At 38.5% G+C, this 25,249-nt stretch overlaps 1 protein-coding gene across 3 annotated transcripts in view; it reads left to right on the top strand.

Moving 5' to 3' along the window:
* CDS1 (CDP-diacylglycerol synthase 1) overlaps positions 1 to 25,249 on the top strand; it is a 76,007-nt gene that overhangs the window by 40,222 nt on the left and 10,536 nt on the right. For 2 of the 3 annotated variants that reach the window (XM_055588983.1, XM_055588982.1), the window contains exons 5-11: positions 1,066 to 1,205; positions 12,276 to 12,334; positions 14,133 to 14,215; positions 16,669 to 16,756; positions 19,367 to 19,435; positions 22,520 to 22,672; positions 24,044 to 24,163. In XM_055588983.1, coding sequence (XP_055444958.1) covers positions 1,066 to 1,205; positions 12,276 to 12,334; positions 14,133 to 14,215; positions 16,669 to 16,756; positions 19,367 to 19,435; positions 22,520 to 22,672; positions 24,044 to 24,163 — 712 coding nt within the window. Of the gene's footprint in view, positions 1 to 1,065; positions 1,206 to 12,275; positions 12,335 to 14,132; positions 14,216 to 16,668; positions 16,757 to 19,366; positions 19,436 to 22,519; positions 22,673 to 24,043; positions 24,164 to 24,432; positions 24,726 to 25,249 lie in introns of those variants that run through there. The other variant, XM_055588984.1, reaches the window with a different exon arrangement.

Below are 25,249 nucleotides of genomic sequence, written 5' to 3' on the forward strand. Positions count from 1 at the left end.
CCGGGAGGAACCCCGAGGCAGTGTTTCTCAGCATGTTTTCCTGGCTTACACACACTCCCATCAGCAAAGTCTTGTGGGTTCGACTTCTGCCTGGGGAAAAGGATAAACCAGCACTGGGAGAAGGGACAGGCCATTCATAAAGTTTTTTTTTTTTTCCCAAATTTTACATTCTCCATTTTATTTTTTTTATTTATTTTAATTAGAGGCTAATTACTTTACAATATCGTAGTGGTTTTTGCCATACATTGACATGAATCAGCCATGGGTGTACATGTGTTCCCTATTTTTAAAGTTTTTCCCCAGAGATTTTTACCTGCATCTAGCTCCCAACCCCCACTGCTGCCTTTCTGAGTCACGTATTCAACTAGAGTCCATCTGGAGCATTGAGAAAAGGGGACAAGACCCAATGTGGGCAGGGCAGAGTGGGAGGTGAGACGTGAAATTACTTCTTCCCTCTTTTCCCATAGATCTTCCTTAGGGCAGGCGGAAATTTGGCTTAGGAGCTTTACTATTAAAAAGCATTAGAGGGACTTCGCTGGTGGTTCAGTGGTAGAGGCTTTGGCTTCCAGTGCAGAGGGTACAGGTTCAGTCCCTGGGTGGGGTGCACTAAGATCCCATGTCCTTGTGGCCAAAAACTAAAACATAAAAAAATGGAGCAAAATTTTAACACATGCAATAAAGACTTTTAAAAAAACTGCCAATAAAAAAATATTAAAAACAAAGCATTAGGGAGATGTTGAGAATGCATTTTCATTATAAACTTAATTCTGTGTGTGTGTGTGTGTGTGTGTGTGTAGTATTTTCTACACTGTTTCCTAATTTTCTGTCTCTGGCATTAGATTTTGAGCTAAATAAAGGCATGAACTACTCAGTACATTTTTGTTCACTGATAAGTTTGAAATTAAGTTTAAAATGGGGAAAAAAGCATTTTGGTAGAATATATCATGAACTTATATTCAAACTTAGTTTTGATCTGTGTCATCATCAAAAGTAGAAAATAGTTTTGTTGAGTTTGAGGGGTAAAATGTTTCAAATATAAAGAAGCTAATTGTTTTAACATTACAGGTACTTTCTGTTGTGTGTGAACTACTTTTTCTATGGAGAGACTGTGGCGGATTATTTTGCTACATTTGTTCAAAGAGAAGAGCAACTTCAGTTCCTCATTCGCTACCACAGATTTATATCATTTGCCCTGTATCTGGCAGGTAAGTTAAGGAAAAGACTCTGTATTGATTTGTAGCCAGTATAGTGTTACATGCTTATTTTTATTTATGTTAAACTGTAACATCCTTTTTTGGTTACATTTTAATCCACCTTCTCTTTTTAAATGTCTCATATATAAAACTACTTTCATCACAGTCTAAATAAACTGCAGTTACTCCCTAATGATGTTTTAAAAAAGTACTTGGTGGTTGAAAGAAAGTACTTGCTTAGTAGTCTATCTATATATTTGAAAATTTTCTTTGTAAATTATAGTAAAAGAACTTTAAGCATATGGATTATTTACCAAGTAATGATATAATTTACAAAGAAACTTTCACATATATATTGCTTTATTTGTTCCTAGGAAATAGTTTTATATAGAATTAATCAGGGTACTTAGTTTTCCTGACATTTTTTATTATATAGTCATTTATATATAAATATATATATATATTTGTTTATAGTAGGCTATCACATTTTTATGATTTTAGATTAAGAATCAGATACTTAGGATAACATTAGAATTAACAGATTTGTGGCTGTCCAGTAGTTAGGCTCCATACTTCCACCGCAGGGGGCCCAGGTTTGATCCTTGGTCAGGGAACTAAGATCTCAAAAGCCATGCAGCATGGCCAAAAAAACCAACAAACCAGATTTGTTTTCCATCGAAGTTGACCAATTATAAAAGAAATTTCTTAAGAAATTGATTTAGATATGTACTTTAATAAAAATTATCTATTATTTTTATTTGACTTTACTGGATCTTAGTTGGAGCATGTGAGATCTAGTTCCCAAAGCAGAGATTGAACCTGGGCCCTTTGCATTGGGAACACGGAATCTTAGCCACTGGACCACCAGGGAAGTCCCTAGATATGGACTTGTAAAAAGTCAGATTTCCAGTATGAATCCTGGTTCCACCGCTTACATGCTGAATAAACTTTGGGAAATGTAATTAACTAATCTGTGCCTTAGTTTCTTTGCAAAGCACTTAGAGCAGTACCTGGTGCTATATAAATATTGAGTATTATCATTGTTTTCACTTTTAAAGGCAGAAATGAAATTTATTTGTGAGTTTTCTCTTTAGCTCTTAATGGTTACTGTTTTAGCTCTTAGGGGTTTCCTCATAAATAAATTCTTCTCTAGTTAGTACAATTTTGGAAACTTAATACAATATGGATGACTCCTTTCCATTTCTCATTAAACAAAAAAATATACAGTGTGTGTGGGAAAGTCAGTCCTTTAAAAGTATGTCATTTTAATTCAATAATTAAAATGCATTCTTTTTTATAGCTGAGTAATATTCAGTTGTATATATGTAACACAATTTCTGTATCCATTCATCTGTAGGTGGACATCAAGGTTGCTTCCATGTCCCAGCTATTGTAAATAGAGCTATAATGAACAATTATAGTTTTCTCAGCTTTTATACTCAGTAGTGAGATTATTGGGTCATATGGTAGATCTGTTCCTAGTTTTCTAAGGAATCTCCATATTGTTCTCCATAATGACTATCCATTTACATTCCCACCAGCGATGAAAGAGGGTTCCCTTACTTCTACATTCTCTCCTGCACTTACTGTTTGCAGAATTTTTTAATGATGGCCATTCTGACCTGTGTGAGGTGATACCTCATTGTAGTTTTGATTTGCAATTCTCTGATAATGAATGATGTTGAGCATCTTTTTATGTGTTTGTTCACCGTCTGTATGCCTTCTTTGGAGAAATGTCTGTGTAGGTCTTCCGCCCATTTTTTGATTGGGTTGTTTGTTTTTCTGGTTTTGAGCTGCATGAGCTGCTTGTGTATCTTGGAGATTAATCCAGTTGTTTCCCTTGCAGTTATTTTTTCCCCATTCTGAGGGTTGTCTTTTAATCTTGTTTATTGTTTCCTTTGCTGTGCAACTTGTTTCTTTTTCTAATATTGTATACATGATACCCTCTCAACTAATTCTTTACAGTCATTGTTGCTTCCTCCCCTTAAATTTCTGACTATCAAATCAGTATTTGCTCGTTTTTTTCTAACTGATTTCTGTCATTGGCATAGCTTACCATTGCTGTCCTACAGAATCACAGAAAGGCATCATTGTCACTGTTTCAACAAACACTCGAGTGCTTTCCAAGTGCCAGTGCTGTGCATGGTGTTGAGGATACAAAGGGAAACAGGCTTTTAGTGTGCCTACCAGGGTGTGGCAACTGCTGAGACATGTGTCCCCTCGTTCACTGCTGGAATGTGAACAAGGACCTCTAAGACCACGAAGAAAGGGGAGGAGGGCCTTGCTTTACTGGGCAGGAAGGCCATTGAAGGCCTTGGAGAAGAGATGATTGTTGTTGTTCAGTCGCTAAATCATGTCTGACTCTTTGTGAGCTCATGGACTGCAGCGCTCCAGGCTCCCCTGTCCTTCACTATCTCCCAGAGTTTGCTCAAACTCATGTCCATTGAGTTGGTGATGCTCTCTAACCATCTCATCCTCTGCCATCCCCTTCTCCTTTTGCCTTCAGTCTTTGAGGGGGAAGTGGCAAGCCACCTCAGTATTCTTGCTCTGAGAACCCCATGAATAGTATAAAGAGATGATCGGTGTCATGAAAAGCAAAGAACAAGCAGGTGTTTGCCAGGTGGAGGGTGGGAAAGGGCATTCCAGGTAGAGAATACAGCTGTGCCGTCTTGGGAATGAGAGTGGCATGTTCGGGACCCATGGGAGGTACTGAAGGTTGTACAAGTAGACAGGAGCCCCGTCTTGAGGAGCCTTGTGTATCATAGAAAGACTTTGGGCTTTATTCCTAGGAAACTACTGGAGGATTTCAAGCTAAGAGAAAATGTAACCAGGTTTGTAATTCAATGAATGGTGAGTGGGAGACATTAATAGAGTGACAAGATAGGAAACTGTTGCTTTAATTCATACTAAATATAATGTATGCCTGAGTCATTCACATTTATATTAATACTAGGAGGGTCATAAATTTTTTTTAAATTGTGTTTTAAAAAAATAAAATCTGGACTATTATTGATGTGAAAGAAAAAAAAAAATTATGGGACTTCACTGGTGGTCCAGTGGTTAAGACTCTGTGCTTCCTCTGCAGGGAGTGGAAGTTCAATTCCTGGTCAGGGACTAGGATCCCACCTGCTGTGTGGTATGGCCAAAAAATTTAAAAAAAAAAAAAAATTTTTTTTTTAATGCTAAGGGCTGATTTTAGAACCAACTGCTGTTTATGACAGTCTATGAAAAATTGCTTTTATATCCTAAATTATTGGCTTAAAATGTACTTTTTGTTGCAATAATTATGTATTTTCATGCAGTTGTAAGAAATAAGACAGGATGCCTTATGCACTTTTCCTAGTTTCCACCAGTGATAATACTTTGAAAGACTACAGTGTAAGATCACACAAGGATATTGACATTATGATAGTCTTACAAATGTACTTTTAAAACACAGTTGTTTTAATTGAAGTATAGTTGATTTGCAGTGTTGTGTTAATTACTAATGTACAGTAAAGTGATTCACATGTATTTTTCATGTGCTTTTCCAGTTTGGTTTCTTACAGGATATTAGAGTTCCGTGTGCCATAGAGCAGGCCCTTGTTGTTTATCTGTTTTACATATAGTAAACTATATCTGCTAATCCCCAAATCCTAATTTATCCCTTCCCCACCCCTTTTCCCTTTTGGTAATTGTAAATTTGTCTTCTGTGCTTCTGAGTGTCAGTTTAGTTCAGTCACTCAGTCGTGTCCGACTCTTTGCGACCCCATGGACTGCAGCACGCCAGGCCTCCCTGTCCATCACCAACTCCCAGAGCTTACTCAAATTTATGTCCATCGAGTCAGTGATGCCATCCAGCCATCTCATCCTCGGTTGTCCCCTTCTCCTGCCTTCAATCTTTGCCAGCATCAGGGTCTTTTCCAATGAGTCAGTTCTTCACACCAGGTGGCCAAAGTTGGAGCTTCTGCTTCGGCATCAGTCCCTCCAATGAATATTCAGCACTGATTTCCTTTAGGATTGACTGGTTGGCTCTCCTTGCAGTCCAAGGGACTCTCACGAGGCTGCGCCAACACCACAGTTCAAAAGCATCAGTTCTTCAGTGCTCAGCTTCTTTATGGTCCGACTTTCACATCTATACATGACCACTGGAAAAACCATAGCTTTGACTATATAGACTTTTGTTGGCAAAGTAATGTCTGCTTTTTAGTATGCTGTCTAGGTTTGTCATAGCTTTTCTTCCAAGGAGCAAGCATCTTTTCATTTCATGGCTGCAGTCACCATCTGCAGTCACCATCTGCAGTGATTTTGGAGCCCAGGAAAATAAAATCTGTCACTGTTCCCTTTGTTGTTCCCATCTATTTGCCATGAAGTGATGGGACCGGCTGCCATGATCTTAGTTTTCTGAATGTTGAGTTTTAAGCCAACTTTTTCACTCTCCTTTTTAACTTTCATCAAGATGCTCTTCAGTTTCTCTTTGCTTTCTGCCATAAGAGTGGTGTCATCTGCATATCTGAGGTTATTAATATTTCTGCCAGCAATCTTGATTCCAGCTTGTGCTTCTTCCAGCCCAGTATTTTGCATGATGTACTCTGCATGTAAGTTAAATAAGCAGGGTGACAGTATACAGCCTTGATGGACTCCTTTCCCAATTTGGAACCAGTCTGTTGGTCCATGTCCAGTTCTAACTGTTGCTTCTTGACCTGCATACAGATTTCTCAGGAAGCAGGTCCAGTGGTCTGATATTTCCATCTCTTTAAGAATTTTCCACAGTTTGTTGTGATCCACACAGTCAAAAGCTTTAGCATAGTCAATGAAGCGGAAGTAGATGTTTTTCTGGAATTCTCTTGCTTTTTTGATGATCCAGCGGATGTTGGCAATTTGATCTCTGGTTCCTCTACCTTTTCTAAATCCAGCTTGAACATCTGAAAGTTCTTGGTTCATGTACTGTTGAAGCCTGGCTTGGAGAATTTAGAGCATTATTTTGCTAGTGTGTGAGATGACTGCAGTTGTGAAATAGTTTCAACATTCTTTGGCATTGCCTTTCTTTGGGATTGGAATAAAAACTGACTTTTCCAGTCTCTGTGTTTCTATCAAATGCAACTTTGTAGTAAGCTAGGAGCTGCTGGGTTAAGTGATGAAACTTCTGATATAAATTATGCATGGTATTCTATTGGGTTGGCCAAAAAGTTCATTTGGGTTTTTCATAAGATGTTCAAAACCCAAATGAACTTTTTGGCCATCCCAGTATATCTGTTATCATTTCACGTGTCTTAAATATGGTCCTATTAAAGGATCATAAGCACCCACTTTGTGTTTCTCGTTTTTTTAAATTCCTGGTGCCTAATACAGGGTCTGGGATTTAGGTTCCTAACACACATTTACTGGATGAATGATCCAGAGGCTGAGAACATGCGCAGCTAAACATAGTGCTTGTTAGAGATAATGTTGTTTTTTTTTTAGCATCAGGATTTTGGTTGCTGGGTCTTGAGGCCTTATTGGTTGATTCTTGAAGTGATTAGCAACATTTATGAGCTTAGTCCAGCAAATAAAGTTAGACTTTAAAACAGGAGTGAGGAAATAGAAAGTATGCTCTGTTGAGATAGTTGTACCTTTCTTTCAAATTATGCTGTGAAAAATGTCTGGAATCCTTCTCATTAAACAACATTCCAAGAGGCCTGTCCAAATTTTAGTTCTGCAGTGGTCAAATGAGTTTTATAGGTCTTAACAGATATAAAAAGCAGAGACAACACAAGCTTTTTCATTGATGTTGAATTTTATTAAAATAAAATGTACCTATATCCAGGTCTGACCTACTCAGCAAGGCCCAGCAGGTTAAATGACTCATTTAGCGTCATCCCAGATGACTCACCTACTAGGACCCAGAAGCCATTCTGACACTTTAGATAATTTTGTTGTAAAATGAATTTGTCTGATAGTAAAACAAACATCAGCAACAACATTTTCTCTAGAGTCTGGATATATTTTTAAAAGATCTTGGTAATTTGGATTTGGGGCTCTGTAGAAACAAGAGCAACCATGTGATTACATGTCTGGTAATGACAGGTGAATAAGCTTAAGATGTTGGACCCATAATATCATCACCTTAAGATCTCCTTAGCCAACTAGTGAGAAGCATATTAAAGGCATATTATGTTTAGTCAGGTTTTTTTGCTTGTATTTGTGTATGGCTAACTATTTTGACTTCTTTTTTAAAACCCTTAAGGAGAGGTTATGACTTGAATATAATACTTTGAATTCAAGAAAAATCACTGGACAGTATAAGATTCAGTTCAGTTCAGTTCAGTTGCTCAGTCGTGTCCAGCTCTTTGCAACCCCATGAATCACAGCACGCCAGGCCTCCCTGTCCATCACCAACTCCCGGAGTTCACTCAGACTCACGTCCATCGAGTCAGTGATGCCATCCAGCCATCTCATCCTCTGTTGTCCCCTTCTTCTCCTGCCCCCAATCCCTCCCAGCATCAGGGTCTTTTCCAATGAGTCAACTCTTTGCATGAGGTGGCTAAAGTACTGGAGTTTCAGCTTCAGCATCATTCCTTCCAAAGAAATCCCAGGGCTGATATTCAGAATGGACTGGTTGGATGTCCTTGCAGTCCAAGGGACTCTCAAGAGTCTTCTCCAACACCACAGTTATAGTAGAAGATTAAATTATGGCTAAAATTAATACATGACTAAGAATTGTTTTCAAACATCCTATATATCTTTCATCTCAAAGAATGTAGATGAAATCTTTGAAAGATGTCACAAATCATTTTTCATAAAGGATTGTATCTCCAGAACCACGTATAGTTTATATTTGTGCATGTGCGTGCGTGTGTGTGTGTGTATAGAAAAGAAAAGAAAGCTAGAGCTAAGTCGTGTCTGACTCTTGCACCCCTATGGACTGTAGCCTGCCTGGCTCCTGCCATTTCCTTCTCCAGGGAATCTTCCCAACCCAGGAGTTGAACCCAGGTCTCCAGCATTGCAGGAAGATTCTTTACCAACTGAGCTATGCGGGAAGCCATATATATATATATATATATATATATATATATATATAGCTTGTTTATTTTTGGCTGTGCTGGATCTTCGATGCTGCATGGGCTGTCTCTAATTTCCATGAGCAGGGGCTACTCTGTAGTTGTGGCGCGTGGGTGTCTCATTGCGGTGGCTTCTCTTGTTGCATAGTATTGGCTGTAGAGCACAGGCTCAGTAGTTGTGTCTCATGGGCTTTGTTGCTCCATGATGGCTTGTGAGATCTCCCTGGACCAGGGATCAAACCCGTGTCTCCTGCATTGGCAGATGGATTCTTTACCATGAGTTACCAGGAAAGCCTTCCCACGTAACAGTTTTTTAATTAAACATGATTATAAACTATTTACATATCAGTCTTGTTTTATACCTTAAACTCACTATGCAGATTAAAGGAAAACTTTTTCCATATATTAGCTAACATAATGGTTGATTTGTGTGAATTTCTACACTGCATATTTAAACTTGTTTAAAACACCTCAGTTGTATTCTAGTGTCTGAATATGGCAACACATAAAGCAGTGTGCTTCTGAATTGTTGACTACGATGTTTGAAACATTTCAAAGTTTTGGTTAGTAAGCGAAGTAATGGAAAATACAGCCATGTACAAAAGTAATCGATGAGTCAGTAACCTCCAGTGTATAATCCTGGGTCTGTCTTTGTTTTTTGAGTTAAGGACTGCATGTGTTTACTGAATCGGTTAACCAACAATAAGAAATTTTAAAAACTTTATTATTTCTTTATATTTTCTGTCTCTTCAGTTACAGTATGAGCTCCTGGAGTGGAATGACTGTCTTATCCATGTTTTGTATTTTGTGTCTGCATCTTAAGTGCTCAGTAAATATTTTTCAATTGTCTACTTTTTCTGGAATTCCTTCTATCACATCTTTTGGACTTTTCAATGTCTTTTTTTCTTCTTTAATTCACTTGACTCCTTAGACATCTCATTCTTTTTTATGCTTTCTGAACATACCTCTCTTAAGTCTGTTGGGGAACTTGGTCTCCCTAACCTCCTGGGGTCTCCTTGATACTGGGCCACACGATATGTCTGTCTTTGCGCTGACGGCACCAGGCCAGTGCTGTGTATATAGCTGGCAATCAGTAAGTGTAACCGAAAATAGTTACATATCAGGACTGTATGTTTAGGAGACTTTTTCAGTGAACATTTTACTTTAACAGATCCTATGATTTTAATTGGAAATATAACCGTAAAAATGTTCTTTGTTAATTGGGGAAAAAGTAAAACTATGGATCCAAATATGCAAAGTTCTCCTTTCCAAAGATTTGTTGAAATATAGCATGTATGTGTTCCATTTAAACAGAAAATGGCTGTGAATGAAGAAGTAAATGCATGTGTCTCTTCTTTGGAAATAATATTTAACCTTAGATATGTTAGGAAAACAGTTTACATCCTCCTCCCCCAGATTCCAAGAATGGTATTATTTTAATATATCCACGAGTCAGATAGTTATATCTTTTATTAGAGCACCCTAAAATGCTGTGTGTTACTGGTGGATTTAACCATAAAATTGGATCAGGTAAAACTGAATTGCCAAGACTGTCCTGGATAAAATGATCATCAGGAAAGTATTGAATGAATCTGTTGGTAATTTTGTTTGAAGAAATGCTTAAGGGTGAATGGTATATAATTCAAGAACAAGAAAACCATGCATGCTGGAGTAGTATTTGTGAGGAGATAATTCATAATTAATGATATTGAGAATTTCCCAAGGATGCGCTGGGAGAGCCAGAAAGGTCTTTTTTGGCAGAAGGGGAGGTTCTGGAGACTTTCAGCTCAGTCTTGCTTCTGAGTTGCCTTTACCTCATTAGCTCAGAAAGTGAAAGTCGCTCAGTTGTGTCTGACTCTTCAGGCCAGAATACTGGAGTGGGTAGCTTTTCCCTTCTCCAGGGGATCTTCCCAACTCAGGGATCGAACCCAGGTCTCACGCATTGTGGGCGGATTCTTTACTAGCTGAGCCACAAGGGAAGCCCCCCCCTTAGCCTCTGAACCAAGTCCAATCTACGTTTGCCTATAACCATGGACCAAAGGCATAAAGCAGCATAGAAATTTCATTATTTATTAAGCCACAAAAGAAATCTCCCTGCTATTGAAGAAAAATTTAAAAGCAGTGATTTTAAAAGAAGGTCTTTTGCTACAGGTGATTTTAATGCCATGAATTCCGTGTTTTAGTGCCCCCCACCCCCGCTTCCTTTCTTTCTGTCAAGAAAGTGACATATGTCTCAGTTTGCCGCTGCTCAGAAATGTTCCCATATTTCTTTTGCAGTTGAACCAGTCAGATTCTACAGGTGGCAAATAGGAAGTGAGATAGGATCTGGGAGCCAGTATGCATTCTCCTCCCTTACTGTCACCCTTTACACTGACATTTCAAGTCGGTCATCAAAAACTAGGTGTAGGCAGTTGCTGTTTGATTCCCTGCGCTGGTCAGAGTAGTGTCAACCTTGCTTACTCTAGTGGGTAGAACTCCCTTGATAAGTACATCTTAGGTATGCAAAGTATAGTGTTTATTTCACATGGGATAGATTAGTTGACCATTTGTTTTCTCTCAGAGAACTCATTTTCTAAAGATATTGCCAAATAGAATGCATGCATGGCTATTTAGTTGAAATTAAACTTGGTTCATGCATTTCTAACATCTTCTGCTGCTAAGTCACTTCAGTCGTGTCTGACTCTGTGTGACCCCATTGACGGCAGCCCACCAGGCTCCTCATCCCTGGGATTCTCCAGGCAAGAACACTGGAGTGGGTTGCCATTTCCTTCTCCTTCTAACATCTACTTCTGTAAAAAAAATTATCTTCAGAACTTTACTGATGTAGTGGGCAAAAAAGTGTTTCATAGTGCCTCCTCATTATTTAACATAGAATTATTAGATTTCTGCTTCACTAGGTGGGCTACCCAGGTGGCTCAGTGGGAAAGAATCTGCCTGTCAATGCTGGTGACGCAGGTTCGATCCCTGGGTCTGGAAGATCCCCTGGAGAAGGAAATGGCAACCCACTCCAGTATTCTTGCCTGGAGAATCCCATGGACAAAGGCGCCTGGCGGGCTACAGTTGATGGGATCATGAAAGAGTCAGATACAGTTTAGCAACTAAACAACAACAACAAAAGTTCATTAGGTAGAATTTTTATTTAGTAAAATTTTATTGTAATTAATTTATAGACTATAGGCAGAAACACACATACTGTTTGTGCATTTTGACATTGTTAAGAGTATTTTGTTTTACTGTAATCATTATAATATGCTTCTGAGAATTTTTGAATCACTCTTAACCTGAATCTTGAGGATAATGGTTTATGGAACCACATGACTCTTAAGGGTCAATAGAATCTAAGGGTTTAACTCCTTTCTAGCTCCATGATCCACAGTAAATTAATAAAGTCCTTTGTGTATTTTTCTTCATCTGTAAAGTGAAGATAATAATAGGTAACTACATCATAGGAATGTTGGAAGGATTAAATAAGTTAATCCTTATAATAGGCTTAGACAAGTACATGAACATAATAAGTGTTCAAAGATGTAGAGATTTAAACATTCTATATATATATACTTGATGGAATGATACAGTGAATACATTTTAGTGAACTGAAATTCAGGCTCCAATTTTCAATGTCCTCACATTAGCAAGGGACTGACTCAATTAATGTAGGAGATGTTTATTGAATTTATGGCATGGACTATATCAGGCATTTTGGAGAATACAGGATCATTTCCCTCAAGAAATTTCTATTTAAAATGCTTGATGTAAGAGTCCTGTCCAGGAGACCAGGGTTTGATCCTTGGGCCAGAAAGATCCCCTGGATCTTTGGCAGTATTCTTGCCTGGGAAATCCCATGGACAGAGAAGCCTGGCAGGCTACATACAGTCCATGGGGTTGCAAAGAGTTAGACAAGATTTAGTGACTCAACAATAATGTAAGAGTAGGGGAGATGGTGTATGAGTGAGTAGCCAACATATAGCTAGATGTGGTATAGAAATTTGGCTTATATGAACTCATTGAATCTTAAAATTTGTAACAGATTACACAACAAGCACATGTTTTTGTTCTTGAACAGGTTTCTGCATGTTTGTGCTGAGCTTGGTGAAGAAACATTACCGTCTGCAGTTTTATATGGTGTGTATTAACCATTATTTTGTAGTTACTATATGTAATAAAAACCTTCACCTTATTTTTTTTTCTGTAGTGAGAAAATAGGATCTAATCTGCTAATTGCCTAAATGTGAGAGGTATTTGAATTTTGGATGACTTATATTTATAAATGTTTGAAGTTGAACATTTTTTCGAGGACTCAAAATTTTTAACTGTTTCCAAAGTTTCCTAAAAATTTTTCCCTTGAATATTTTCAAAGGCTGTAAAATTAAAGTCAAGTATTTGGATTCCCTAAATATGTAGGAATTTGAGGTGTTTCCATAATCTCCTGAATAGTTAATAAGTCTCAGAAACATCTGTCATGTATTTGTATGGAAAGGACCTGGGTCTACTTGTGCTCAGCCTAGGCATAAGGGGAACAGGGCTGACATTTCCCCGGTAGCTGTGGGTAGCTATTCAGTTGCATGACTTGTTTTGGCCAGAAGTATTTCCTTCAGTGTATCCTTGAACAGTGTTCAGTGTCTTATGAAATGAATCACTGCATATGATGACCTCTTATTTTCTTAAAAGGTAGCTAATGATAAGAGTGTAAAATGACAAGTGTGGTATCTATAAATTCACGTATTTGCTAGGTTTGTTGTGAATTTGGGGTATAATTCCTATTCTTCATGCTTTGCTTTTCCCCATTAAGACATCCTGCTGAGCACCATTGTTGGAAAGTTATAGTGTTTCTTACATTTCTAATCTCTGGGGAGCTTGAGAAAAAAAGAAACGGTAAAATTCTCAGTTAAAATCTAGAAACCATCAAGACAAATTAAAAATAATAGAATCTGCTATGAAAATGGTGCCTATTGGGAAAAATTATGTATGCATATTGAAGCAATCGAAGACAGAATTGGATCACTTCAGCAGATGAAAACAGAACAGAACCACCAATGTAATACACTGTTTGCTGAAATGAAAGATAGGTTTATTATGAATAAATCAGAATCATAAGAATTTTGAAGTCCTTTTATAACTTTCAATGAAAATTATGAGAGACTTCCCTGGCCTCCACAATTAAGCCTCCACAATTCCAACGCAGGGGTTGCAGGTTTGATCCTTGATTGGAGAACTAAGATCCTGCATGCTGTGCGGCAAAAAAGAAAAAGAAAAAAAATTATGAGACTAACACATAGAAATATTAGCCCTTTTTGTTCACATTCTACTCATATTAATGACGCTAAAAGTAGCTAAAGTGGCTGTCTCTCAGAATTGATGAAACAGGGGCCTTTTGACAATTTAAAATGGAATACTGTCATTGAACAGAGCTGTGAAGATCAGCTTTCAAGTATGAAAAGATTGGATTTAAGGGCAATTGATCCCTGCTGGTTTGAATCATTTGAAGTTATAAATAACTCTTTATGGGAAAATGTTAACCATAATGAACTCAGGGAAAAATCGTTCTCAGCATTTCTAGTAACTAGAGAATGCAGTCAGAGTAAAATTTTAATTCTTATCTAAATGCCATAGCAATACTGCAAACTTGTCGTTACCACTTTAATCTCATGATTCAAGATGATGATATATTTTTTAATAGACGTGTAGCTCAGTATTACTAGCATTCCATTTTTGTATAAATTAAGGTTACTTTGTTGAATATTTTTCATGGTTCTCAGGTTTCAGGAGGCACCACAATGAAGGTAATTTACTAATGGCATTTATTTTGTATGACCTTATCTTATGAAATTTGACCAGTAGTTGTGCTAGAAATTTGCTGTTGCTTCGTGGCCTGCCCTGATCTCTTGTGCTCATTATTGTTGTGTTGTTGGGCTATTAACAGTTCGCATGGACTCATGTCACCTTACTGATAACAGTTACTCAGTCACATCTTGTCATCCAAAATCTGTTTGAAGGCATGATATGGTAAGGGGACAGTATATGCTGCTTTATATTTATATATATTTATAGCACTTTGAAAGCTCTTTTACCCTGGACAGTGTCTTACAGGGATTTCTACTAAAATGTCCTATTTGTTGTCACTCTTTTCCATTAAAATAAGTTCCCCTTAACTGTTTGACTAGATTCCCTGGTGGCTCAGGCCATAAAGAGTCTGCCTGCAATGCAGGAGACCCGGGTTCAATCTCTGAGTCGGGAAGAATCCCTTGGAGAAGAAAAATGGCAACCCACTCCACTATTCTTGCCTGAAAAAGCCCATGGATGGAGGAGCCTGGCAGGCTATAGTCCGTAGGGTCACAAAGAGACGGACACGACTGAGTGACTTCACTTCTAACTGTTTGACTACTGAAGACAAATGCTTTGTTATCAACTGGAAAACTTCCTTTTTCAGGTTTCCAGTAAAATGCAGAAAACCCTCATAAAAGCTCCAAATAATTAAATACATTTTCAGGTGTTACTACACTTTAACATGACTCTTTTTTAAAAACAAAGAGTCGAGTTTAAAGAGTGTACTGTTTACATGGAATGCAAAACGAAGGGGAAAGCTTGCTTTTCAGCAGACAGTCAGCTGGCAGTGCATTTTCTTTGGGTGAAAGGTGGGTTAGTTCTCCTCTGCCTTTGTATAGGTGTAGAGTATCCAGGTTTCAAGTATTTGGAGTTACTTGCCAGTAACCTACTTGGAGTGCGTTGCGGATTGAGAAAGCATTTTTATTAGTTAAAAATTAGCTTGCTGCTGCTACTGCTGCTAAGTCGCTTCAGTCGTGTCCGACTCTGTGCGACCCCATAGATGGCAGCCCACCAGGCTCCCCTGTCCATGGGATTTTCCAGGCAAGAGTACTGGAGTGGGGTGCCATTGCCTTCTCCGAAAAATTAGCTTAAGTTAAAACAATTATTATTATTTAAAAATAAGAGTGGAGAAAAACTTAAGATTTTAAGAAATCTGACCATATTTTTTCCACATTCTTTTGAAACACAGTAACTAAAAACTTTTATAATTGGTAAGTTTAGTCAAGATAAATTTGTTTCCTTGACAGGTTGGTGTTTTTTTATGTATGTGTGTGCAAAAAATTGGAATCATTTTAAGACTGCCTTCCATATACAAACTTTTCATTGATGGGAGGCAGTCACTGAAATTAGTAGGTTCTGTACAGTTAGTAGGGTTTAATGCCCCTGTGGGCTAAGATAGACGGAGAAGGCAATGGCACCCCGCTCCAGTACTCTTGCCTGGAGAATCCCATGGACAGAGGAGCCTGGTAGGCTCCAGTCCTTGTGGTCGCACAGAGTCAGACATGACTGAGCGACTTCACTTTCACTTTTCACTTTCATGCAATGGAGAAGGAAATGGCAACCCACTCCCGTATTCTTGCCTGGAGAATCCCAGGGACAGAGGAGCCTGGTGGGCTGCCGTCTGTGGGGTCGCACAGAGTCAGATACGACTGACGCGACTTAGCAGCAGCAGGCTAAGATAGAATTAAAACTGATAATTGGACAAGAGCTTGGTGTAAGTTTATCAGATTATACTCTGACTCATTTCTATTTTGAAAGGCTGCTTTTAAAAAATTCTTTATACTACTGTAACTTGTTCCTATTGACTGAAAAAAAAAAAAAAGATGCATGATGTGAGAATTGTGAGTTACGTTTTATTTGGAGCCAAATGAGGACTATATAGCCCAGAGACAGTTTCTCAGATAACTCAGAGAAAGTTTTTCAGATGGCTCCGAGGAACTGCTCTAAGGAGGTCAGAGGGGAGGTCAGTATAAATACGATTTCAATGAGGGGGACACATGCCATCAAGCACGCATTTTGGCAGAAGGTTGCTACTAGTCACGAGGAGCAGCTGTCTCTGTTAAGAATTTTAGTGCTTTTCTAGATATGAGAGTGAGTCTGACATAAGCAATTTGCCTCATAAAATCTCCTCCTAAAAAAAATGTCTAACTCTCTGAGGGCCTGTTCTGCCAGTTTTACCTGGAGCACAGAGTGCCTTACTCCTGACCTTTGCCCTGAACTCCTTTCAGGATGTGTTAAAGGTCAGCAGAGGTCCGCAATGACAGTGACTAGTGACCTAATTCTTGTAGAGCCAGATGGCGAGTGACGGTTTTTAGTTGGCATTCCTCATACAATGGAAATTTGAAAGTCCATAGCTATAGAAATTGATTAACTGTCAAATTGATTATTTAATATTTTCACTAGCAATATTCTTCTAGTATGTTTATAGATTTTGCTCTGCCTAACTGCTAAATGGGCAAATTTGGTTGATAATTATTGTGTCTATTCATCTTTTAGCATGTGTTATGTTCTAGACTAGGTTGCAGTGTCATCCAAAGGGTTATTGCATTGGTTCATTGAGTCAAAACCTGTGTAAATATTTGCCATTTAATCTTACAGACTTCTTTCTGTTGACTTTTTTTTTTTTTTTTAAGGTTCCTTGTTCCAATATCAAGTGTTATTTGCAATGACATAACTGCTTACATTTTTGGATTTTTTTTTGGAAGAACTCCGTTAATTAAGGTAATGGAAAAACACCACAAGCAAGCCTTTACCATAACCTAGATGATTAGCTACTGGAAAAAATTCCCAACAGTTTGGTGCAGTTACATGTTGTTGATTTCTCAGGCACTTTGATTTTCCTTAGCTACCCTCAGCAGCCACAGTGTTGAGGGTAGAAGTCTGCATTTCCCAATGATTCCATCTGGGTTTTTCATCAGCTGTTCTCTTGACTCCTCGTCATTCATCCTTCTTCCGTGAAGGCTCATGTCATTTTCCCCTGGCTTCTTTCCCTTGGCTATCATGTGGTTTTTTATTCTCCTCGCAACAACCCTCTAAACAGGCCTGTCCGTGACTCTGCTTTCCTCTCAAGCCATCTCATTTGTCTCCTCCTTTACTGAGTTGTTTGAAGGTGTATGATATACCAGCATCACATAGTCATGTCCATTTTCAAGACTTGTATACCCAAATTCATTAAAAAAAAAATTGAGGTTCTACAATAAAAACCATCGATGAATAATGCAAGTGACAAGGAAAAGTGAAGCTCAGAGACCAGAAAATACACATGAGGAGACCGTGTAGTTTTGTGTTAGATTTGGTTCTGTTTGGCTTCCCAGGTAGCACCAGTGGTAAAGAACCCACCAGCCAATGCAGGAGACTTAAGAGACGAGGGTTCGATCCCTGGGTCGGGAAGATCCCCTGGAGGAGGGCTCGGCAACCCACTCCAGCATTCTTGCCTGGAGAATCCAATGGACAGAGGAACCTGGCGGGCTACAGTTTGTGGGGTCACAAAGAGTCGGACACGACCGAAGAGACTTAGCACAGCACAGTAGTCAATGGAGGCAAAGAAGGAAGTGAAGTAATTTTTAAGTTCCCATCTGGGGTTAAAAAAAAAAAATCAATTTCTCATATAAAGACAGACCATTTTATAGAACTGGTTGCTTCAGAAAATAAAAGCTTTCCATGTTGGGGCCTTATAAAGGAATTACTTGGTTTATATGTTGGCCCAGCTCTTTTATGACATCCCCACAAATGCATTAAGTGGCTGTTTGGATGTTATGACATGAAGGCATTTTTGGAGGAACTGAGACAATTATTCGGATAGAAAACTTGTTTGTTCAGAGTGATGTGAGGATAGTTTATCATTCCCAGAAGAGTGTGTGGACTGCCTGTCCTTCAAAAACACCTTCCTTAAATGCTTCCCCACATAAGGGTCCGGTACATAGCGTCAAGCTGAGCTGTAGGGACACTGGCCAGCAAATTATATATTTTTAAAGTTTCTAAAGTTGCTCCAGCACAAGAGTGAGTGGTGAAGTAGTCAAGGCTTCTATACCAGCTGAGCGGTTGTTGACTCAGGAGCCCTCAGAGGCTGTAGAAGACTTACTGTCTGATTTTAAGCATCAGTTTCTAGTGAATTACAAGACTGAATTAGTTGTATAATGCAGCCAGATGTAATTAAGCAAGTTAACCCTGAAATCAATATGATAGGGTCAATTTAATTTGATAAGCTCTCTTTAAAATAATCAGCAGGCACTTTTGAATTTGAGTCAGCTGCTGTTTCATGACAACAATACTGAATTATCCTAAGAGGTGGTGCATACCAGTCGCTCACCTATGATGGAATTGTTGTCAGATTGGTCAAGAAAGGCTTTGTGCTTTGTCAACTTCGGGCTGAGACTTCATGTACTTTAGCATATTACCCATTTCTATGTCAGAATCTTCCCTCTGCTATTTGTTTGGCTTCCGTCCTCACTGATCCACTGAAAGGATTCTTACAGAGTCCACCAGAGTGCTTTCCTGATCATCAGAACCCTGTACCGAGTCCTTATTTTCCAGAGCATCTCAGCAGTTAGCACTGTCTGCTCCTAAATCTTTTTCTCCTGCCCCTGCTTCACCAAGTTCAAGACTTTCCTCCAGATTTCTCTTCCTGAATGCTCCAAGGACTAAGAAACAATAATTGCAACCTGAAACAAATTGCAAAGGTATACAAAATACCAAAGTATCCTTAGAAGCACAATATATTTCTTCATAGAGAATGACATATTCTGACCAAAGGAAGGAGGATATGTGCCCACTTGTGGGGCTGATCTGCACCTGGGCTATGGAGTATTTGGCCATTTCAGAAAGAGGTCTGCTGTGAGCACGGCATTTGGGAATATGTAATGGTCTGGGGCTCTGCAGTGCCCATGCGTTGCTGTACTCATCCTGCTTTTGATCTGTACTAAGTCGACACAGACCATGTATACTTAGAATGAATAGATCTCGGCCTTATTTCAAGAACTACATTATTCTGGGAGTTTATATAAGCATGAACATCATGGGACAGTTATTTCAGCATAGAGTTTATAGCCCTTTGAGTCATGAAAACAAATTGAGGCAATTTATAGAAACAGATATTCACAATATGTCAGATGTATGAGGGCCTAATATGCGTTAGACTCTGCTAGAGCGATTCACACAAATTAAACACAATCATGGACTGAGGGAAAAAGCGTTGCAAAGTCTTTTCAATACGAGAAAAAGGAGAGGTGTGCAGGGTATTATGGGAATTCACTGAACATATGTATCTGTGTTTTGTGAGTGCAGTAACTCTTTTAAATTTTATTTAATATAAAAAATAAATATCTTTTTCAGTTGTCTCCTAAGAAGACTTGGGAAGGATTCATTGGTGGTTTCTTTTCCACAGTTATCTTTGGATTCATTGTGAGTTTTACTCGGATTTTTATTTTATATTTTGAGAAATGGTGGCAAGTTTATTAATCTATTCTAAACCTAAAGGCATTAAACCATAAAATGCTAATAATGTAGTAACTGAAGCCCACTTAACAGAATCCACAGTCATCCCTTGGAGATACTGTGGCTTCAGTTCCAGCCCACCACAGTAAAGCAAGTAGTGGGGTTAAAGTGAGTCGCATGAATGTTTTATAAAGTGTGTATAAAAGTTACGTTTACCTTTTACTGTTAGTCCTTTAAGTCTGGAATGGCATTCTAGCTTAAAGAACAATGTACATACCTTAATTTTAAAATACTTTGTAGCCTCCCCACCCTCCAGCAAAAAAAAAACAAACCTGCTAACTAACCACCATCTGAGCCTTCAGTAAGTCATCGTCTTTTTGCTGGTGGAGAACCTTGCCCTGATGGTGATGCTGCTGACTGGTCAGGGTGGTGGTTGTTAAAGGCTGAGGTGGCTCTGGTAATCTCTTAAAATAAGACAGCAGCGAAGTACACCATGTTGACTGTCCCTTCTTTCGTGAACGATTTCTCTGTAGCGCGCAATGCTGATAGCATTTTGCCCTCAGCATAACTTCCTTCAGAATTGGAGTCCGTCTTCTCAAATCCTGCTGCTGCTTTATCAAACAAGGTTATGTCATCGCCTATAGCCTTTGTTGTCATTTCAACAGTCTTCACAGCATCTTCACCAGGAATAGAGCTCCTCTCAAGAAACCACTTTGTTTACTCATTCATCACAAGTGATTCCTCATCCATGGCAGTTGTATAAGGAGATTGCAGCAATTGCCCCCTTATTCAGGCTCCACTTCTAATTGCAGTTCTTTTCCTATTTTACCACATTTGTAGTTACTTCCTCCACTAAAGTCTTGCTGTTGGAAAAATGGTGCCGTTAGGCTTGCTTGAGGCAGGGTTGCCATAAACCTTCAATTTGTTAAAAACACAAAACTTGGGAAGCACAATAAAGCGAGCGCAATAGAACGAGGTATGTCCGTATTCTCTAGCCCAGCAGCTCTCATCCTGGCCTGTATCAAAATCACCTGGGGAGCTTCTTTAACATTCATGTCCCAGCCCTCTGCCAGGTCAATTAACTCCCTCAGCTGATTCTCATACACAGGTAGGGTTGAGACCCTTTGTTGTATTCTGGAAGTTTCTAATAGCTGTGCAGCCTTTGGGGGACACAGATGCTGGGACAGGCGGGGGCTTTGAGTAAAAGCAGAGACTGCAAATGAGGTTGAAGAGTTCTGCCTCCTTCACACTTGCCAGCTGCTTCATTTAATGGGTGTTTGTGGCTGTGAGCCCAGTTTACAGAAAAAGTTTGTTAAAGATAATTGATGTTCACTTTTGGCTGTGAATACGGATATTGTTAATGTTTTAAAAAATAGTGTATAATTATGGAATTTAGGTTTTTTATTCAAAGGTGTCTTGTGAGAATCAAGAAAAGGTACAGAAAAATGGCTGGATATAAGATAAATATACCAAAAAACTACTGCCAGGAAGTTTGATTTTTAAGTCATGTCCCTTAACAGTTCTAGAATATATTCTGTAGCCATATATAGGGTACTTAACTAACAACATGGGGCTTTGAGAGGGAGCAAATACACAAATAAATGGAAATGAGCCGGGCTGGATGGGAAAACCATCATAATTCCTTTCTTTATCAGTTTAGTTCATTCTCAATGAAAATTCCAATAGAATTTAAAAAATTATTCCAGCGTTTATTTGGTAGAATGTTGATAATAATTGACAAATAGGATAATGGAAAGGGACCTGGTCCTATCCAATGTTTATACAGTATGAAGCAAGGATAACTAGAATATTATTAAGTTAAATACTACTACAAGAATCTGGTATCATTAAAGACAATTTAGAAATTCTAAACAGCCATATCACTGGATAGGACCAAGGATAGGACCAAAGAAAATAAAGAGCGATCCTAAAAGAATGTGATGCATGACAAAATAATGAGGGAAATTATATATATATATATATATATATATATATATTTATTTATTTATTTATTTAATATTGCAGAAGGCAATGGCACCCCACTCCAGTGACTCTTGCTTGGAAAATCCCATGGACGGAGGAGCCTGTTAGGCTGCAACCCATGGGGTTGCTAAAAGTCGGACATGACTGAGCGACTTCACTTTGACTTTTCACTTTCATGCATTGGAGAAGGAAATGGCAACCCACTCCAGTGTTCTTGCCTGGAGAATCCCAGGGACGAGGGAGCCTGGTGGGCTGCCATCTATGGGGTCGCACAGAGTCGGACACGACTGAAGTGACTTAGCATAGCATAGCATATATTTAATAAGTAATTTTGAGGAAACTGGTTGTTTGGAAGCAAAATCACTATATATCCATTCCCAGTGTTATATTTGCACTTCTGTTAACCATTCTTGAGCAATATAATGGTGTGAGTGTCACAGAGAAAGGAAATGAACTAGCACTTTAAATTTATAATAAGATATTTTGCTTCTATATATCTTCTTCTGTGGCTGAGAACAGATAGCTTTAAAAATTGCAATGTTGCGTCCAGAGAAAGAATAATTTAGTAACCATTTTCTGGGTTTTTCACCTGTGCTGTTTTCTTAGCAATTTTGAATTACTGGTTATTTTTTATTGATGAAATTAATATAACCTTTATGTAAGAAACTTCAGCCCTGGACTGTCCCATATCTTTATAATTCTTAGCTTCTGTTGACATTAAGTATGTTTTTTAAAAAAAGTACAACCTTGCTATAATGCTTGTCTATATGCTTGTCTAAATGCTCAAATCAATTTTTTATCTTTTTCCCCTTCCCTCTTATTGTCATACTGAGATTATAATAACACTGATTTTCAAAAATTTTTAGTTTCCTGATGGCTTTTCAAAGTCTTTTATTGTGTCGCTTATGATCATTTAACTTTAAATATACATAGCAGAATGAGAATGCAAGGAAAACTTGGCATTCTATTTCTGGCCTTTCTGACACATAACACATATACATTAACATTTTAGTATATACATATTTCTGTTTCATTTAATGTTTTATGAATGCTTGCTTTGTCATTTAGGCTGCTTACGTGTTATCCAAATACCAGTACTTTGTCTGCCCAGTGGAATACCGAAGTGATGTAAACTCCTTCGTTACAGAGTGTGAACCCTCAGAACTTTTTCAGCTTCAGAGTTACTCACTTCCTCCCTTTCTGAAGGCAGTGTTGAGACGGGTAAGATAAACGTGGGAGGGACCCTCCCTCCCGAAGGTTAAGCTTCCTTTAAAAGTAAAATTAAGATTTTCACAAGAAATCAATTTCTACAGAATTTTTAGCTATAGAATACAAAAGTGGTTTCACTGACTGCTTGGCATCAATCGTATATCCTATTCTCTTGGGGTTTCTCCTTCTTGAACATAAAATGAATATTACTATCACAAACTAATTATCCGTTAGAAACTTACTTGCCTAATGGTTTGAATACTGGTGGTAATTTATTTTGTGTTTGTCTTAGAAACATCTTTCAGCATCTTTTAGATTTCTACAAAGCAGTGATGAGTTATAATGAGTTTTATGTGTAACTGGTATAAATGGACTCAATTTAAAACTTTTTTTTTGTGGTGCCTCATGGCTTGCTAGCTCTTAATTCCCTGACCAGGAATTGAACCCGGGCCCCAGCAGGGAAAGCACTAAGTTCTAGCCACTGGACCACCTGTTTCAGGGATTCCTTGAAGCATTTTATTATTAACTGAAGTTAATTTTTGAGAAGAAAAGGTTAACCAACAAATTATTTCTCTACTTGAATGCTAGATACACTGATTCTGAGAATTTTTTCAGTGTTCAAGCCATCTGTTATCTGCTAGAGAATTCTTTGATTCTGTCAGTCTTTGATTGGGATGAGCCCATTGCTTTGAGAACAAGTTCAAAGATTGGAGTTCTTAGTGATCTTTTGTAAATCACACCCATGATGCACTTTCTCAAATGTGTAATTTCAGTTTATTTAAATTGGAATAAGAACTAAGAATTTATGAAATAATTTGTAGAATTCTTCTCGATTTTTATGATTTTCTCTCCAAATCTTTTATAATTGTCTTCCTGATGCTCATTTTGTCAGCCTTTTTAAGCATTTTACTTTCAGGTGTTTCCACAGCATTTAACTTAATTTTAAAAGAAGGATCAACTTTCCCCTCATTTTGTCATATAAAACTAAAGTTAAATAAAATGCACAATCAAAATATATATTATATAATTACAGAAACAACTGTAAAAAACAATTTCAGAGATTAATTGATTTTTGGTGATCCTGCAACCCAAGTGATGTATAAATCTCTAGACAGATTAGAAAGCAGCCTGTTAGATTTTCGTGCTTTCAGTATCCTTACAGAGGGAATGGGGCATATAGGCTGAATAAACAAAGGATAGTACGAGCTTACAACATTTATTTTTTTCCTGTGATCTTGAAAATTTGTGAAATTAATAAAAATATGGCATATGCTCTTGACTTACTGTTTATATCACGGTTCTTAGTTTAGGTGGCATGCTCAGATACATTTCTCATGCAGTTAGCTCCAACCCCTCTCTCTCTTTTTTTTTTAACCTCTTTAGGAAACAGTGAGCATGTACCCTTTCCAGATACACAGCATTGCTCTTTCCACGTTTGCATCTTTGATTGGTCCATTCGGAGGCTTCTTTGCCAGCGGATTCAAAAGAGCTTTCAAAATCAAGGTATGTGTTTAGATTCTTTGTTAGAGTGTTATAGAATATAATTAGAGCATGTAAGAGGGTTGGAATTTGGTTCTCTTTTGGTCTCCCACATTAAGCCTCTGGGCAAAAGCTCTTCCACCCTGTATGTGTCAGCCTTACAGAGTATCTTCTTTCTTGTTAGGTTTTGGTAGTGCCATGTTAATGCATCTTAAAGTATCACATCACCTTCTCTTCTTGAAATGGCACGTGTCACTTAATGTTGGGACAGACACAGAATCTTGGTCCTGCAGGTGTTCATCCAAGAATCCGGCCATGAATTGTGTGAAGTGTAGTGTCCTGTGACTGTCTCATATGAAGGGACATGCAGGAGAGTCCTGGGATCTGTGACTGTGGATTCTCCAGATCAAGGAGCATCAGACTCTTTCTGTAAAGGCCAAGCCATCTGTTAATAGTAGTGCTGTTGCGAACCACTCAACTCGGAATTCTTCCATGGTAGTGAGAGAGTCCCATGGACAAAGTATCAATGAATGGGTGTGGCTGTGTTTTAATAAAACTTTACTTACAGAAAACAAGCAGTGGGCTGGATTTGGTCTGTGGGACATAGTCTGCTGGTCCCTGTTCCAGGTGCTTAAAATCAGCCCTGTGTTTTAAGTTAGAATCTCATAAAGTGAAATAATGGCCTATTATCTCAGCTTTCCTCACGTGGCTTCGCTAAGACTTGACTGTTGTGCCGTCGGGAGTTAGAGTGGCTTCTGAAGGTGGGGCAGTCTGGGCAGGCTTCTCTGAGGAGGTGATGTTTGAGCAGGGATCCGGGGAAAGGATGATGAGTCCTGCAGAGAAATTGAAGGAAGGGAGTTCCAGGGAAAGCACTGGAGCAGAGGAGCCTTCACAGAGGGAAGGTGAAGAAGAAGAGCATGGCCACGGTAGAGAGAAGATCGGACTACAGAGTGGATGGGGCCAGATCCCAGGGAAATAAGTACCTGAACTCAGACAGCACTTGCAATGGGGGACTTTCTACCTTAGGTGCATATAATACACAGAAATGTGCAAGATGTTGTCCACAATGATGCTCACCACCTACTTGGGGAGATAATTTATATCCACAAA

This window comes from Bubalus kerabau, chromosome 7 (assembly GCF_029407905.1).
Source record: "Bubalus kerabau isolate K-KA32 ecotype Philippines breed swamp buffalo chromosome 7, PCC_UOA_SB_1v2, whole genome shotgun sequence".
In the NCBI taxonomy this organism is placed as follows: Eukaryota; Metazoa; Chordata; class Mammalia; order Artiodactyla; family Bovidae; genus Bubalus; species Bubalus kerabau.